Source organism: Saccopteryx leptura, chromosome 5 (genome assembly GCF_036850995.1).
Source record: "Saccopteryx leptura isolate mSacLep1 chromosome 5, mSacLep1_pri_phased_curated, whole genome shotgun sequence".
In the NCBI taxonomy this organism is placed as follows: Eukaryota; Metazoa; Chordata; class Mammalia; order Chiroptera; family Emballonuridae; genus Saccopteryx; species Saccopteryx leptura.
The window spans coordinates 108,750,374-108,766,577 of NC_089507.1; the positions used below are offsets into that span (position 1 = coordinate 108,750,374).

The 16,204-nt window shown below is 43.5% G+C and overlaps 2 protein-coding genes across 6 annotated transcripts in view; one reads left to right on the forward strand and one right to left on the reverse strand.

Moving 5' to 3' along the window:
- OPTN (optineurin) overlaps window positions 1-7,152 on the reverse strand; it is a 42,808-nt gene extending 35,656 nt beyond the window's left edge. Inside the window, exons 1-2 of one of the 5 annotated variants that reach the window (XM_066387413.1) lie at window positions 6,965-7,152; window positions 398-543 (exon numbers count right to left, since the gene is read on the reverse strand). In XM_066387413.1, coding sequence (XP_066243510.1) covers window positions 398-434 — 37 coding nt within the window. In that variant the 5' untranslated portion in view covers window positions 435-543; window positions 6,965-7,152. Of the gene's footprint in view, window positions 1-397; window positions 575-4,425; window positions 4,521-6,826; window positions 6,935-6,964 lie in introns of those variants that run through there. The other 4 variants (XM_066387411.1, XM_066387412.1, XM_066387410.1 and 1 more) reach the window with 4 other exon arrangements.
- ARL5B (ADP ribosylation factor like GTPase 5B) overlaps window positions 1-16,204 on the forward strand; it is a 403,396-nt gene that overhangs the window by 375,407 nt on the left and 11,785 nt on the right. The window lies entirely within an intron of this gene.

Sequence of the window (16,204 nt, forward strand, 5' to 3'; positions counted from 1 at the left end):
CCTCCATATAGCACACAGACTAATGTCTGTGAGCCCTAGATTCAAACACCTATCCCTCCAAAAGCCACGGCTTGAGAAATTGGAATGCTTCCTCTTAACTAGGTAAGATTTAGGTCAAATTCAGAAATAACAGCAGCCTTTCTTTCCTTTTACTTTTAAATGAGGCTAAATGTCATTATGCCATTTCCCTGAGATACAAAAAATACTTTTTATTTTTATCTGTATCCAAAAGTAAATAATGGGAAAACTTTTAGCCTTACTAAAAGTTAAATTCTGTGCTTTCTGCCCCATGGAAGCGGATCGAGAACAGGGAGTTCACCTACAAGCCTCATTACCCAGGGATTACACTCAGGACGGCCCAGGGTGAATGGAGACACAGAGGCCAGGTGCTGCTCACCTTTCAGCTGATGGTTCTCAGTCAGGAGCTCTTTCATTTGCTGCAGCAGCTCCTCTGGGGTGAACGTGTCCAGGTTTGGGTGAGCCAGATTGGGGGGTCCATTTCCTGTGGTTTCACTGGGGCTGTCCCCCTTTTCTGTCAGGCAGCTAAGTGGTTGGTGGGACATGGCAGCAGTTCCTATGGAAAAGTTACAAAAATAGCTGTCCTCCCTCTGCAAGGGGTCCCCATGAGTCCCCCCAATTCATTAGCAATAGCTAATAAGTATTCCAAGAGTTGCCTACTTTCTCTCCAATTATATTTGAACATTTGATTCTTCCTTTTTTTTTTTTTTAGTGAGAGAGAGAGAAAGTGGAAGGAGAAGTGGGAAGCACCAGCTCATAGTAGTTGCTTCCTCAGTGTGCCTTGACCAGGCAAGCCCAGGGTTCTGAACTGGCAACTTCAGTGTTCCACGTCGACGCTTTATCCACTGTGCCACCCCAGGTCAGGCTGATGCTTCCTTTTTAACAAAAAAAGTATATCCTAGCTTCAGTGTCTATGTGTGTACGTGTATGTCTGTGTACATGGGTGTGCACAGGGGTGTGTAGAGGGGCACAGTGAGGAGCTGGGATTCAAAGGAAGAAGAGGGCATGGCATCATGATGGTCAGGAACCCTAATACAAGTCATTCAGGAGGGTTTCCATATGCATATCTGTAGACATGAGCAAAGTATCATTAAACTGATTTCCCCATGCAAATCTTTAAACAAATCACCATATTTTGGGTGAACTGTATGGTATGTGAGTTATATCTCAATAAAGCTGTTGATAATCTCCATATTTCATTTCTTATATTGTTGGCTAACATATTTTGGATGCTTACTATGTCCTGAATCACTGCGCCCCAGGTTCCAGTTTCTAACCTCACTGAAGCTCAACCATAGTACATATCTCTTCCACAGGGACAAAGCTGGGTTCACTGAGGGTTCATAGCTTGTCCAAGGTCATGTCACGAGAGGTGCAACCAAGTATCAAGGGGGATTCCAAACTCAGAGCTGTAAAATGAGAAAGGTCTGACTGAATATTTAGGCTTCAGCAGTTGATAATTTTGCAAAGCGCACTGAAAGGACTAGGAAATACTGCCTAACTATTGCATATTCTGAGACTATTTTAGGCATACCACTTTATTTTGTAGTGGGGTCAAAGTGGACATAATGAAGAGAAAGTGTATCCTAATTCTGCTTCTGTGTGGCCTACCACCTGGGCAAGCATAGCCATCTCTTCTAAGGACTGGCTACATGCTATAGGCAAACGTTTCTCCCCCCATACTGATGCCAAGCCTTTTCATGAGGAACTGCAGTCAGTGAGTCAGTCGCTGGAGGATGAGAAGTGCACTATCTGATACAGCACTGTATCATAACATCTATGAGCACTTTTTCAATGCCCGTATAATAAAATGTAACCACACACGTGGAGTACAGGGGAGTGCTGCTTTGCGATCCAACAGGGGTTATTCCCAGGCTCTCTGGAGGTCCCCTGGAACCAAGAGACTGGCAACCTGCCTCTGGTCTGAAGGCACTTGTAGAGATGGAGCTACTATTGATGGGACAGCAGGCCCAGTGACACTGTCACCTTTGTGACTTCTCCCTAAGGCAGCTAGCACAAAGAAAGGCATTTTTCTGAAATTTTTTAATGAGGATGGCAATTTCGGGAAGTAAAAAACACTGATAAAGCAAAATATTCAACTGGGATCCTTTTGAAGGCATCTATTTTACACACCAATTCATTTAGAAAAGGGAATCATGCTGAATTGCTCTCTCTTAGCATCGATGACTAGATGGACTGCTTTTGTTTTCCCTAATAAAATAATCTATTATTTTGCATAAAATAATTTGTATAAAAATAATTTGAATAATGTCAACTTTTCTGGCTTTCTATACAATTCATTTTTGCATAGAATGATTTCAGTGCTAACATTTCATAAAAATAGTTTTTTACTTATTAACAGTCTTCCCATATATTTTATAGAGGAATATTAAAATTCTTTGTAATAGATGTAAATATAAAATCCTTGTAATGTGTATCACTTCCTGGTCCACATTAAATTTTCTCAGGGATTCAATGATTATACTGTAAAAAGTACAATAAAAAAGTAAATGAAAACATTTAACAGATATTTTTTAAAGTGGCTAAGCAGATATATGTAGATGGGTTTGGTTTCATCTTATTATATGCACACATTTCTTCTTCATGTTTTTTTCAAGGGAAGGCAAAGAGAAGGAAAGAAGAGGAAAGGAAAGGAAGTGGGGGGAGGGTAGAGGAGAGGAAGGCAGGGGAAGCGAGCAGAGGGCAAGTCAAGAGAAGAGCTTTTCCTCTGAAAACTGGGCAGATCTTGTCGCCCCCAGCTTTCCTTTTTTCCCCCACCAACCTTTTAGACATGGCCATGATAAAGTTAGAGGCTCTAGTTGTTACATTGCTGCTTCTCACTTCTTCAGGTTGCCCAGGTTTTATAAGGACACCAGGAAAAATAGCAGACTTATACTAAGGGAGACAGTAGGAAAAATACTGGGTGCCACTAACCAGATGTATGACCTTCAGAAGTCACCTGGCCTCCTGCTGTGGTTTATTGACTTGTCTAGCAAATGATGATCATTATAGTTGGTTTCAGCTCAAAAAGTATTCTTAAGCTTCTAGCAAGCTCACAGTTGAACCCACACCACTCAACACACACCCCCTAACACCCTCATGGCTGTGCCACCTCCTCTCACTAATAGCATATTATATATGCCTGTCCTAGTTATAGTAAACCCTTTGTTATCCAGCATTATTAGAAAATTTTATTTGGGTAATGCAGATGTCATAGTAAATAAAAAGTTAGCATATATGCTGAACACAAGCATGTAAACACTAAAATTATAAGCATGTAAATTATTACCAACATTTTACTAAAAGCAATTTAATCAATTTTTGGTGACTTAAAAGGCACTCTATGGTTTTAGAATATTTGGGGGGCCTCATTAGCAGTTACCATAATAAATGCATATGTGAAACATCTGTTGGTAGAATGCCAGTTAGAAGAAGCTGAATTATCTGTTTTATTATTACCTTGAGCTACTTCCAATTAAGCAAACAGAGATGCATTGGTATTCCTTGCACACATCTTCAAGTTACAGAAGTTGCAACTAAGCCGTTTATTTCAAGGTTCTGTCAAAGAACAGAATTTCTCATAAAAGTCCAACTAATCTGGATCTGAAATACGTCATTTCTAAGCAAAGGTGATATTTAATTACAGAAGGGTGAATTAATTTAACACAGGATTTGTCAAGCTTTTGCCAATGATAAAGAAAGAGAAATTGCTGGCAGGTAAAAGATCCAAAGCAAATTTGAGATTTAATTCCCAGATCTGCTATTTGAATTCCTGATTAGCCTGACCTGTGGTGGCGCAGTGGATAAAGCGTCGACCTGGAAATGCTGAGGTTGCCGGTTCGAAACCCTGGGCTTGCCTAGTCAAGGTACATATGGGAGTTGATGCTTCCAGCTCCTCCCCACCTTCTCTCTCTGTCTCTCTCTCCTCTCTCTCTCTCCCTCTCTGTCTCTCTCTTCTCTCTCTCTCTCTCTCTGTCTCTCTCTCCTCTCTAAAATGAATTTAAAAAATTTAAAAAAAAATTAAAAAAAAAACCTTTGAATTCCTGATTATATATTTTCATCATTCTTAATTCCAGAGTTAAAGAAAATAATTATAGCAATGACTTGACTTTGTAGGCATGAGCTTAAAACTCATTCCTGAGTTGGCCTTAAAAATGATGTAGTGAAACTCCTTTATTCAGTGCAAGGATAACCTGTCTGGTTTCCACAGCAGATGGTCATAGAGGCCAGGCTTGAATGACTTCAATGATAGAAAATATGAGCAATAACCTTAGCAGGCAACTGCTCATTCTATTACAGGATGATTCTGATTGTCAGCAAGTCATTTTGTATCAAATGTTACTGAATTCCACCCCTGGACACTCGACAGACCAGCAGGCATAATACAGAATAAGCCCAGGACCCTACCCTGATGTGGCTGATTCTCCAGATTTGATGATGAAGTATTCATAGGTTCAATTTCCAAGTGGAGAAAGTATTTTTAAAGAGTGAAAGCCCACTTGTGGATTGGAAACAATAGCTGACTATTGGCAAATTCTGGTTTGGTTTCCAAGATTGCATCAGCTAAACCCATCACCATCCTGGAAAAAGAACTCAAAGTATGTATCTTACTAAGAGGATAAGAAAACCTCACCTTTTATGACAGAAGTGGTATTCTGATTTTGTAATTTGCTAAGATATAGAAATTGGAAATAGATTTCACCTCATTGTCCCAGGCAGGAACCTGGGAGTTTTGATTGATTCTTCCCATTCACTCTTCCCCCAAGTCCCAAGGGTCAGCAAGTGCTGTCACTTCCACCTTCTCTCCATCCCACCAGTTTAGATGAGGCCCTCTTGTTTTTCCTGAACTACAACACCACTGCACTCCACAGAGTATAGGATTTTGTGTGTGTGTGTGTGTGTGTGTGTGTGTGTGTGTGTGTGTGACCCTATTTTGCCCTTTTACTGTGTCCACAGTACTTAGAACATAACTTGACATATTTAGGGGTTTCTTTCCCAGTAAAAGCTCACCTGACTGCTTAAAATTCTCCCCATTTAAGACAGAGTTCCAGCCCCTGAGCAAGACAAATATGGCCTTTCAGGGTCAGTTCCCTCACTCTTGCTTCTGTGCTCTTGCACCTGTTGTTCTGCCTTCTGCCTAAAATGTCTGTCCCCCTTTTTGCCAGGGCAAACGTCCGCTGAACAGTTCAATATTCAGCTCAAATAGATATCCTATGTGAAAGGCACTGTTCTTTGCTCTTGGCTCTTTTCTGCTAAATACTGTAATCACCCGATGCCAGTCCATCTCTTCATCAAACTTAAGCCAAGATCTCTATTTCATTCTTCCTAGAGACCGGCACACAGCAGGCTCTCAGTACATGCTTGGTGAAATGAAATGCAAACACAGTTTAACAAGGCATTTTAAAGTCTAATACTAGTCAAACATTTCTTGTTGTGTAGGTGACAAACCCGGAATGCTAGTATTATGAATTTTGCTACAGTTCTATGACATTCATTTCGGATTCCTATGCTCAACTTTTAAAACTTATTTTGAAAATTAGAGCTATTTTTATATCACTATAAAGGTATTTAGATGTTATTTCATAACATATATTCTGTTATTCAGTGCTCATACAAACATCAAAGTGAAAACAATGAAAACATAACTTTTTTCTTTTGGAATGAAATGGATTTATGTACAAAATACAAAGTTTAATTATTTTTCCTTTTTCTTTGCATTTACTATTCCATAGGTTCCAAATATATCAAATATGTAGTAAAAAATTCACAAAAAGCAGGGCTTGGAGAAGCCCATGTGCTTCTACTTAAGGGAGGGGGTTGGTGTTCCATGGTAAGGTAATAAAGTGACCACTTCCTTTCAAGAATAAAGTTTGTTTCGTTTTTTGGAGGGTTCAATTGGATTCAACCTGAGGTCAATTATAAAAAAAATTTTTTTACTGCTTTTATACTGTTGTTCACAATATATAAATAACTATTAAAACTGGCCCAGCAGAAAAACAGATCAATGACCCCAAAAGACTCTAATGACTGTCTTTTCTCTACAGGCTACATTTAAACCTTACTTGCCTAGTCGGTTCCAAGGCAGTCTCCAGCCTTGGCCTCTGCTCCTGGATCTCTCCAGCACACTACAAACTGGACACACCATCCTGGGGGTTAGCCAGGGCCCCCTAGGCAAACAGCAAGGAGGGGTTCTCCTGTTAATAGTGCAGCTTGCTCAGATCTGAGGCTTTTGATGTCCTAACACAACCTTAATGTCCTACTGCGTTGGTTTTCCATTTCACCTTTAAACGGATCTGTGGCATACCTTCCCATTCAACAAATTTCCTGGTGGAGGAGGCAGACCAGAACCAGGGTTTCATTTTCTCAGCAATGTTGACTGCCTACAGCTTACACATTTACACAGAAAAAACAATTCCTCACCCTCATCAAATATTCATATTCTTTTTCTCTTTATATATAAGTATGTATGTACATACACACCCAAAAACATTTTTCTAGACAGAACGGTTTATGAAGATGCCTTTCAGCTGTTCAGTATCCCACCACCTTAGGGAGAAGTCACTTGATCTTTAGTGTTCCTGGCCATCTCATGAAGCTAGAGTAGATTTTAGTTTTTACATCTTCCAAAGGTGTACTCTTAAACCACTTCCCTTATAATGGGCTGTACAGTCATTCCCAACCTGAGGGAGGGTGTCACCCTTAACCACCTTCTTGACCTACAGAGTAAGTAAGTCACCTGCAGCCCGCCAGGCCGGTAAAAGGGGGGAAGGGCACTTTGGGACAGCTGCCCCCGCTGCCCCTTTCCCACCGGAGGGGACAACCCACTCCTCGCCACCAACATCCCTACTGGCTCAGGTTGCAGAGAAGAGGGCTGCGGGAACAGCTTCCAGGGCAGAGAAGGCGCCATGGATTCGCCCAGCCCCTGCCACCCCCTTCCCCAGCTCACCCGGCGCCCGCGCTCCCGCCTCACTCCGGGTCACTGCTTCCTCCGCATCGTGTCTGCGGGGGGGTTAGGGGGGAGAGTCGGGACCCGGATGCAGATGCCGCCCAGAACACCAGCCTGGGAGCGCCGGCCAGGGTTCGCCGAACCTGGGGCTGACGTACAGCTTCGCGCTCCGCCTAGCGACGCTCAGCTGACTGCCGCGCCTGCCTCCCGGCCTCCGCCAGGAAACTCCAGGCCCCGCCTCTCCGCAGTCCTCCGGCCCCGCCCCTCCTAAAAGCCCCGCCCCAGCTGTCCCGCCCTTCCGTTCCTCTGCGTAGGCCCGCGGCGACCTAAGCCTGTGGCTCGCATAGAGTCATGGCGACGATCCGGGGCAATAAGGTTTGCGCTGAGGTGTCAGTGTGACAGTGTGACAGTTGGTGTTAATTAAAATAATTAAACCAAGTATGTAGAGTCGGTCTTCCTCGCGGGGCTCCCTGTAGAAGGCCATATCCACAGGAGGTCGCTGTGTCCCGTGGAAAGAGGGACAGGGTCACAAGCATCTTTGGAACAAGGGTTCATTTCTTCTTGTCTTACATCTGGATATAGTAAACTGAGCATGTGTGGCTTTCCACCCGATTTTGCTCTTAAAATAGATCTTTAATTTAAAAAAAAAATCCTGCAGGATGCTTCTTAGGCTCTTGTTCCTAGGAAACAAGCCAGCCTTTGACACCTGTATTCTTCAGCTACCTCAGGCAGAAGGATTACTGGATTGACCTGTGTTGTACCTGAGAAGCAAGAGTATTGTATTGATCTGCTGGACCAGGGAAAGGAAGATGCTTTCGATTAGACAGAATTAAAAAGGAGGAAACAAGACCAGGAAAGAGAACTGCCGTGGTTTGCATCCTAAGCACTGTGAGCAAAGATGAGCAACGATGAGGACACCGGATGCAGAAGACATCTGATCATGGCATGGTCAAGTTCTCTGCCAAGGCCAGTGCACCTGGCAGGTAACAGAACCTTCAACCAGACAAGAAAACAGAAATCAGGGCTGGGTCCCAGGTGGTCTAGAAGAGAGAGTGTGTGGAAGCCACTTTGTGCTGAAAACTAAGGATGACATACCAGGAAGAACTTGATTTGTAAATGAGGGAGCTGATGCTGCTGGAATCAGTGGGAATATTCAGCGCACAGTTGTGCGTCCAAGCTGCCTACTGGCTGTAAGGAAACAGGAATCGGATGCCAGGGGTGGGTTTCTTCTTTTTTTCTTTTTTAATTTTTATTTGTGTGTGTGTGTGGGGGGGGGGGGGTGGATTCTAATACAAATGGTAAAAAGCAGATGTTCCTTTTCCTGGCATCCCGGAAGGATTCAGTTCCAGTTTCTTTATCCAGACTGCCTACTCCCGGCCACTCCCCGTGCCTGGCCTTTCACATCACCCTGAGGTTAAACCCCAGAGGAGCGGGGCAGGGCCGCTAGCAAGTGTAACGTGCCCAGATCCAATTTCCCAGGGTCCCTCCTGGGCCAAGTAGGGTGCCTGGGTTGAGTCACACTCCACGGGGCTTTCTTCTATTTTAAACCATATTAAGGTGAGATAAAGTGAGTATCAGAGGAGCTGGAGGGTAGGGTGGGGTAGGAGGGGGGGGTCGCACACAAGGCTGCAACGCTGCTGTGGAGTGGGAGGGTTGGAGGGGAATTTCTGGTAGAGAAAGTGGTCAAGGTAGTTTTCTCCCCATGGTCCTGCTCCCAGCAGGGGGCCTCGGAATCATTGAGCATCCCCACCACTTAGCTATGTGATCTTGGACAAATTACCTAACCTTGCTGTACTTCATTCTCTACCGTTAAATGGAGGCTATAATACAGGTCCAAAATCCAAAAAGTTAAAAAAAATTTTTTTTTGTTCATTGACTTTAGAGAGAGGAGAGAGAAAGGCAGGGGTGGGAGAAGCAGGAAGCATCAACCCCTGCACGTGCCTTGACCCACCAGCCAGGGGCTCTGAAGCAGTGACCTCAGCACTCCAGGTCAGCACCCCATCCACTGTACCACCACAGGTCAGGTAAAATCCAAAACCTTTCTTAATTCATATGGAGGCAGGCACAAACAAGACAGCCAGAGAATAGCACTTAATTAAGCATTAATCCCTAGAGATGACATCTAGGCCTCAGCTGTGTTTCAGCTCCAGGCCCAGAAAAGCAGCAAAACAGACAAGGAAAAACCACTGTTGACCTCTGGACCATCTGCATTGACTAATGACCACCTGCCTTGGCACCGTCCAATCAGTGGAACACACCCTGAAAGAACACAGCTGGAGAACTAATGAATATTTTATTAAAATCCTCCCTTTGGGACCTCCCCTAAAGTCCCCACCCTTAAAATCCCTTAGGACAGAGGTCCAGTGTGCTCTCCCTTTGGGAGTACAGCTGGTGCCTTTCCCTTCCCCCTCCTCCTTCTCGCCTCCCCTCCAGGCATGTTTTCCTTTCCTCTCTCTTTCTTCTAAGCTCTAAGGGACTCTATGAGACTTGCAACCAAGGGGGCAGTGGGCAAGGGCATGTGACACCTGTGATCATGTGCTGGGCTTCTCGTGCTGCTCCAGGTGCTCCCTCACAGCTGAAACCATTGTGTTCCTTCTCAGGACCCTCTAAACACTTAATGCTTCAACGTTCTCCTTCCCCACCCCACACGGTCCCCCTCACTCCTATGACCTTGCTCAGACCCTCCAAGCTTCAGAGCTCAGCCATCAATTGCTTGCTGACATTTCAAAATCGACATGTTATACAGGGTGGGGGTCAGGGGTTATATTCGGTGGGACACTTGAATCCATGTGAACACAATAAATTAAAATTAATAAAAAAATTTTAAAAATTCAACATGTTATATATAATCCCCAAATTCATGATCTTGGCCAAATTGGCTTCTCCTGTCCATTCTCCATGTCAACGCATGCCATTTGCATTCACTCAGTTGTATACGTTAGACAATCTGGAGGAACCTCTGACTCTCCCCCCAATATTGAATTAGTCATTGAGACCTGCTTAAGAGCTTTTCTGTAATTTATTTGAATCTCTGCTTCTATCAGTGGTGCACTGGTAAATAATTAACCATTTGCTCTAGGGGAGGGGGGCACTTTGATTTGTAACATTCATCAATTTCTGTAGAGTAAATATTCCCACAATGACTGATTTTAAGCTATCAAAGGTTTAATAGCCTCTCCCCCAAATTCCTGAAAACTTAGTTGGCTTTTGTGAGATGGGAAAAGTCAGGTCCAGTTCACTCTGGCCCAGCCTCATTGATGTTTGCCCAGTCTGTGCCTCCTGCTCCAACTTTCTTGCCCCTCAGCTGGTCTGTAGCCAGCTGCAAAAAAGGTCTAATATCTGACCAGGCCACTTCCCTGCTGAAATGACACCGATGGCTTCCTGGGTGATTCAGTCCACACCTCTTACCAGTTTACTGAGTTCTTGGTGACACATCCCTGTCTATCTCTACAGTGTCATTTTTGGCCACCTTGTGGGGTGGTTCCTGCCCACACTGCATGTCTTCCCCCCTCATCCTTCTTATGCTGTCTGCCCACTCACATTCCCTTTCTCTTCTGGCTCCTATTTTTTCTTCTTTGAGGAGACACAGCTCAGCTGAAGCCTCCTCCCACCATTTTCCAGGTTGGATGTGTGCCCCATCACTGTGTGTCTATAATAACCTTAGCAGGCTTTGTCACTGCACTTAAAACTTTGTACTTATGGGGTTTTGTTTTGTTTGTTTCAGTCCTTTTTCTTATTAGCCTGTATGCTTCTTGAGAGATACATTATGTTTTGTGTTTTTCCCTCCTCTCAGCTTTTTAGCTACAGAGCCTAGGACAGCGCCTCTCTCAGTGTGTATTGGGGATGGGGTGGGGGTTAAGAGTTGTCCACTTGGCCCTGGCCGGTTGGCTCAGTGGTAGAGCGTCGGCCTGGTGTGCAGAAGTCCCGGGTTCGATTCCCGGCCAGGGCACACAGGAGAAGCACCCATCTGCTTCTCCACCCCTCCTCCTCTCCTTCCTCTCTGTCTCTCTCTTTCCCTCCTGCAGTGAGGCTCCATTGGAGCAAGGATGGCTCCTTGGCCTCTGCCCCAGGCGCTAGAGTGGCTCTGGTCGCGATGGAGCGACGCTCCGGAGGGGCAGAGCATCGCCCCCTGGTGGGCAGAGCGTCGCCCCTGGTGGGCGTGCCGGGTGGATCCCAGTCAGGCGCATGCGGGAGTCTGTCTGACTGTCTACCCCCGTTTCCGGCTTCAGAAAGATACAAAAAAAAAAAAAAAAAAAAGAGTTGTCCACTTATCTATTGCGGTGTAAATCATCCCCCATTACATACATACAATTTTTGGCTTAAAACTGTTCAAGTCAAAAGCAGTGACCAACCTTGAAAATTCCCAGAGCAGACAGAAGCTAGTTTCTTCATACAAGCAAAGCTTAATTTAGTTGATTTTGCAAGTCTAACATGACCAGAGTCATACATATGACTCTATAAAGCAGAAGCAAAACTTGAACTGTTTCCCAAGGTTGATATGAGGTAATTGTTGACCAACTCCCTATCATTTAAGAAAATTCTAATATTATAACCGATTCCTGTGAAGAATGAACTGTGAAGAATGAATTATATGCGCTGCTTTATAACAATATACCCCCGAGCCTGATTCCATGTTTGGGTGGAGCACGCCCAGTTTGCAAACTGTCTTTCGGTGTGTGCTCAATACATTTTACTAATTGCTACTTTGGTGATTTGTTGCATTTACTTCTCTTATTTCTGAACTTTTGACAAAACAGCAGTAATTATCTTGCTCATGAATCTGGGGTTTAATGGGGTCCTGCTAGGTAATTCTCACTGAGCATCTTCCACAGGTACAGTCAGATGGTAACTGAAGCTGGGGACATCTTAAACCTAGGAAGATTCAGATGGCTGTGGCTCCTCAGGACTCTCTCTCCCCCTGCACCCCTCCCCCCAGCATGGCTGCCTCAGGGGAGCTGGTCTGAAAATCCACATGGTCCAAAGTGGACTTCCTCTGCCCTGCCTACCCATCTGCCCACTATGATGGTCATCTTTCCCCAGTTTGGGAGAGTACACACCTAAACAGCAAGATGGTTTTGAGATGTGGTTTTTCTGCTTTCAGTGTCCCTTTGCCTGTTTCAGGTCAGTTGCTCCTTTGTGTTTCAGTTCCTGAGGCTGAAAACTCTACAGGTTTTTTTGGCACTGACCATTTGTCTTCCTAACATTACAAAAATGGCTCATTGGAAGCCAAGGAGTTGAGAGAAAGCTTTAGGAGCTCTGATTGGCAGATTTTAGGTCAAGAAAAAGAAAATGCCTACAAGAGTTTTTTTTTTGGGGGGGGAAACCCTATTTTCTTTCCTAGTTCCCCCAGGTCCAGATCTTTGACATCTGAATGGATTCCTCATTTACTTTCCTATTTGTCACAGATAATATCTTCATCACTAATTTGCAACAATTGGGTAATTCTTTTGCATACTATTTCATGCAATAGATGCTTATTTTGAACTTCCAAAATTACGTTTTATTATAATCACTATTCTGTTTTTCATTGAATTTATTGGGGTGACATTGGTTAATAACCATACAGGTTTCAAGTGTACAACTCTATTACACATCATCCGCATACTGCATCGTGCGCTCACCACCCAAATCAAGTCCCTTTCCATCAAAATTTACCCCCCATTTACCTCCTTTCACTTCCTCCCATCCCCACTTTCCCTCTGGCAATCAACATATTTTTGTCTGTTTTTTTTAATTTTGCTTAATCTCTTTACCTTTTCACTCAGCCCCCACCCCCCTCCCTTCTGACAGCTGTCAGACTGTTTTATGTATCTATGAGTCTGTTTCTATTTTATTTTGTTCTTTAGATTCCATATATAAGTGAAATCATATGATATTTGATATATATATATATATGTCTCACATAGACACAACAATATGTTGACAGCCAGAGGTGGGAGAGGGCAAAAGGGGCATAAATAGGGTTGGAAAGAGACTTTACTTTTGGTGATGGGAGCACAATGCAGTATGCAGATATTTGGTTGAGTTGTACACTTGAAACCTGCATGGTTTTATTAACCAATGTCACTCCTATAAATGCAATAAGAATTTTTCTAAAATAAAGTAAAATAAAAGATAGCCTTGCTAGATAGAGTAGTCTTGATTGTATATCTTTGCTTTTCATCACTTCAAATATTTAATGCTAATCCCTTCTGGCCGGAAGTGTTTCTGCAGAGAAATCATCTGACAGCCTTATGGCAGCTCCCTTGTAGGTAACTAACCGTCTCTTGCTATTCCTAAGATTTTCTCTTTATCTTTAACCTTTGCCATTTTAATTATGATGTGTGTTGGTGTGGGCCTTTTTGGTTCATCTTGTTTGGTACTCTTTGCACTTCCTGGACTTAGGTGTCTTTTTCCTTCACTAGGTTAGAAAAGTTATCAGCCATTATTTCTTCAAACAACTTACTGATCCCTTGCTCACTCTCTTCTTCTGGTACCCCTAAGATACAGATGTTGTTATGCTTGATTGTGTCTCAGAGATCCCTTGAACTTTCATTTTTAAAAATTATTTTTTCTTTTTGTTGTTCTGTTTTCTGTTATTTTATCCTCTAAATTGCTGATTTGACCCTTTGCTCCATCTAACCTGCTGTTGATTCCTTCTAGTATATTTTTCATTTCACATATTGTATTCTTCATTTCTGACTTTGTTTATATGGTTTCTATACCCATTTTAATGTCTACTTTCTCTTTGTTTAAGTTCTCACTGAGCTCATTCATTTTCCCCCTAAGGTCCTTGAGCATCCTATAACCATTGTTTTAAGCTCTACATCTGGTGTGTTGGTTGCTTTTATTTCATTTTATTCTTTTTCTGGGGATTTCTCTTGTTCCTTCATTTGGGGTATATTTCTTTGTTTCTCCATTTTTTCTGCCTTTTTGTATTTGTCTCTTTGTGTTAGGTACATCTGCTATGACTCCCAAACTTGTCATGATGGCTTTATAATGTAAATGTCTTGTGGAGCTCAATGGCATAGTGCTCCAGATTATCTGAGTGGATGCTCGAGGAATGTTTCCTGTGTGGGTTGTGTGCACTCTCTAGTTGTAGTTGACACAGCTCAGTGACTGAGTGTCTGTCTAGACCTTGTCTAGAAAAAGAGTGTGGCCTTGGCCAACTGACTCAGTGACTAGAGCATCGGCCTAGTGTATGAATATACTGGGCTCAATTCCCAGGCAGGGCACACAAGAGAAGTGACCATCTACTTCTCTTCTCCTCCCTTTCTGCCTTTTCTCCCTCTTTCCTTCCCACAGCAGTGGCTTGATTGATTCCAGCATTGGCCCCAGGTGCTTAGGATGGCTCAATTGGTCTGAGCACATCAGCCTCAGGCACTAAAAATAGCTCAGTTGATTCCAGCATCAGCTCCAAATGGCGATTGCTGGGTGGATCCAGGTCAGGGCACATATGAGAGTCTGTCTCACTATCTTCTCTTCTCTCACTTAAAAAAAGGAAAAAAGAAAAAGTGTGCACCAAAGATCCCTATTTGGTACATTCAAAAAACCTTTCTGCAGGATTTGATCTTGGCAGGGTGGTGCTGCCAGTAGCTGGAGGTCCAGGTTAGTGCATTGCCCAGGCTGGTCCTGTAAGAATAGGAGTGTTGAACCCTGGGAAGATGGTGTCTGAGTGCAGTGTAGGATAGGCACTCAGAACATAAATCTTAGTGGCTGACCCCCGATCTCTCCTCAGGCCCCAGATCTCTTTATGACTCCTATATTCCCTGAGTTGCCTTCTTCTATTATTGGAGCCCCTGGTGAGTGTCGGAGAGCAAAACCCTGTGCATTGACCCTTTAAGAGAGCATCTGGATTTCTAGCAGATTCCCTCCTCTTCCAGGAAGCCCAGAGTCCCCACTGATTTTCACTGCCAGACGCCGAGCAGGACCCTCTTCCCAACCCTGGTGCTCTGGGTTAGGATTTGGAGTGAGGTTGAGACTTTTATAGCTGAGAGATCCCTCTGGCTTCTTGGCCACCACACATGCGTGCAGGGGCCAGCCCTCTCTGTATCTCTTACCAGTGTCGGGAGCCAATCAACAACTGCTGGCTGACAAGGTCACAGCAGGAGAAGACCCACAACTGCTGGCTGACAAGGTCACAGCAGGAGAAGACCCACAACTGCTGGCTGACAAGGTCACAGCAGAAGAAGATCAAAAACTGCTGATTGACAAAGTCACAGCAGAGAAGACCAATGGCTGTGGGTTGACGAAGTCACCCAAAGGAGAGACACAACGATACTTCCCCCTTTGACTTTTTGAATTAATCTGGCCTTATATCCCCCCTTTTCTGGGTGTGTGCTATTATTTATAGCACAGGGATAATAGTACCGTGCTTTCCCTGTAGATTCGTAGTAATTTCTTTGGAAATGAGACAGAGGGTGTGAGTTCCACAGAAAAGCCTGTGAGCCCCTTGAACTGGGCTCATAAACATAAGAGGCTGGCTATGATATCCCTCGTAAAGGGTTAAGTTTGTAGGAGAATTTCTTCTTATTAATCATGTTAGAAAGAATAGATTGTGACTTGTGAATGGGTAGGAGGCAGTGGCTGTGCACAGTGCGCCTTTTGGCCTTCACTTAATTCAACATTTTTCCTCCCTAGCCTTTTCATGTGATAGAGTAGAGAAACATTCCTTTCTTCTTGCTTATTTGATCTGCAGATAGTGGTACATTCTGAGAAGAATAGAGTTAGAACTTAACTAGTGTATAAATATAGTAAATAAGTAATATTTGACTAGACAATAGAATCTTAGGTAAGGTGTAGTAGAATGGCCCATTGTGTGGCCTAGGATGAGAACGCAGTTGGCAAGAAAAGAATGTTTTGCTAAGAGAATTGTTTTTTGACTGAAGGCAGTTGCTGGGCTTTCTCAGTGAGATGTTCTCATGAGATTTATGTACTTTCCAAGATTTTTTGATAATGAGAGGAATGTGGGGGAATCCATAGAAGTAATAACAGTTAATGTCTTCTGAAATTATGTTGCTACTAGGCTATCTTGCAAGTGCACTCTGTATATCTTTGGGTGAAAGCTACTCTTAATGTTATGTCAATTTCCTTATGGGCAAGCCTTTTAGAATCTTGTGAGAAAAAGTAGGACACTGCATAAACTCAAGGCCATTTACCTGAGCAAGCGGTGGTCCTTTGTTAGTCCTTAATGATTTCCTCTGCTAATCTCTCTCTGCCCCTTGACTCACAACAGCAGTAAAGTTGAGTTAATTGTTAGTA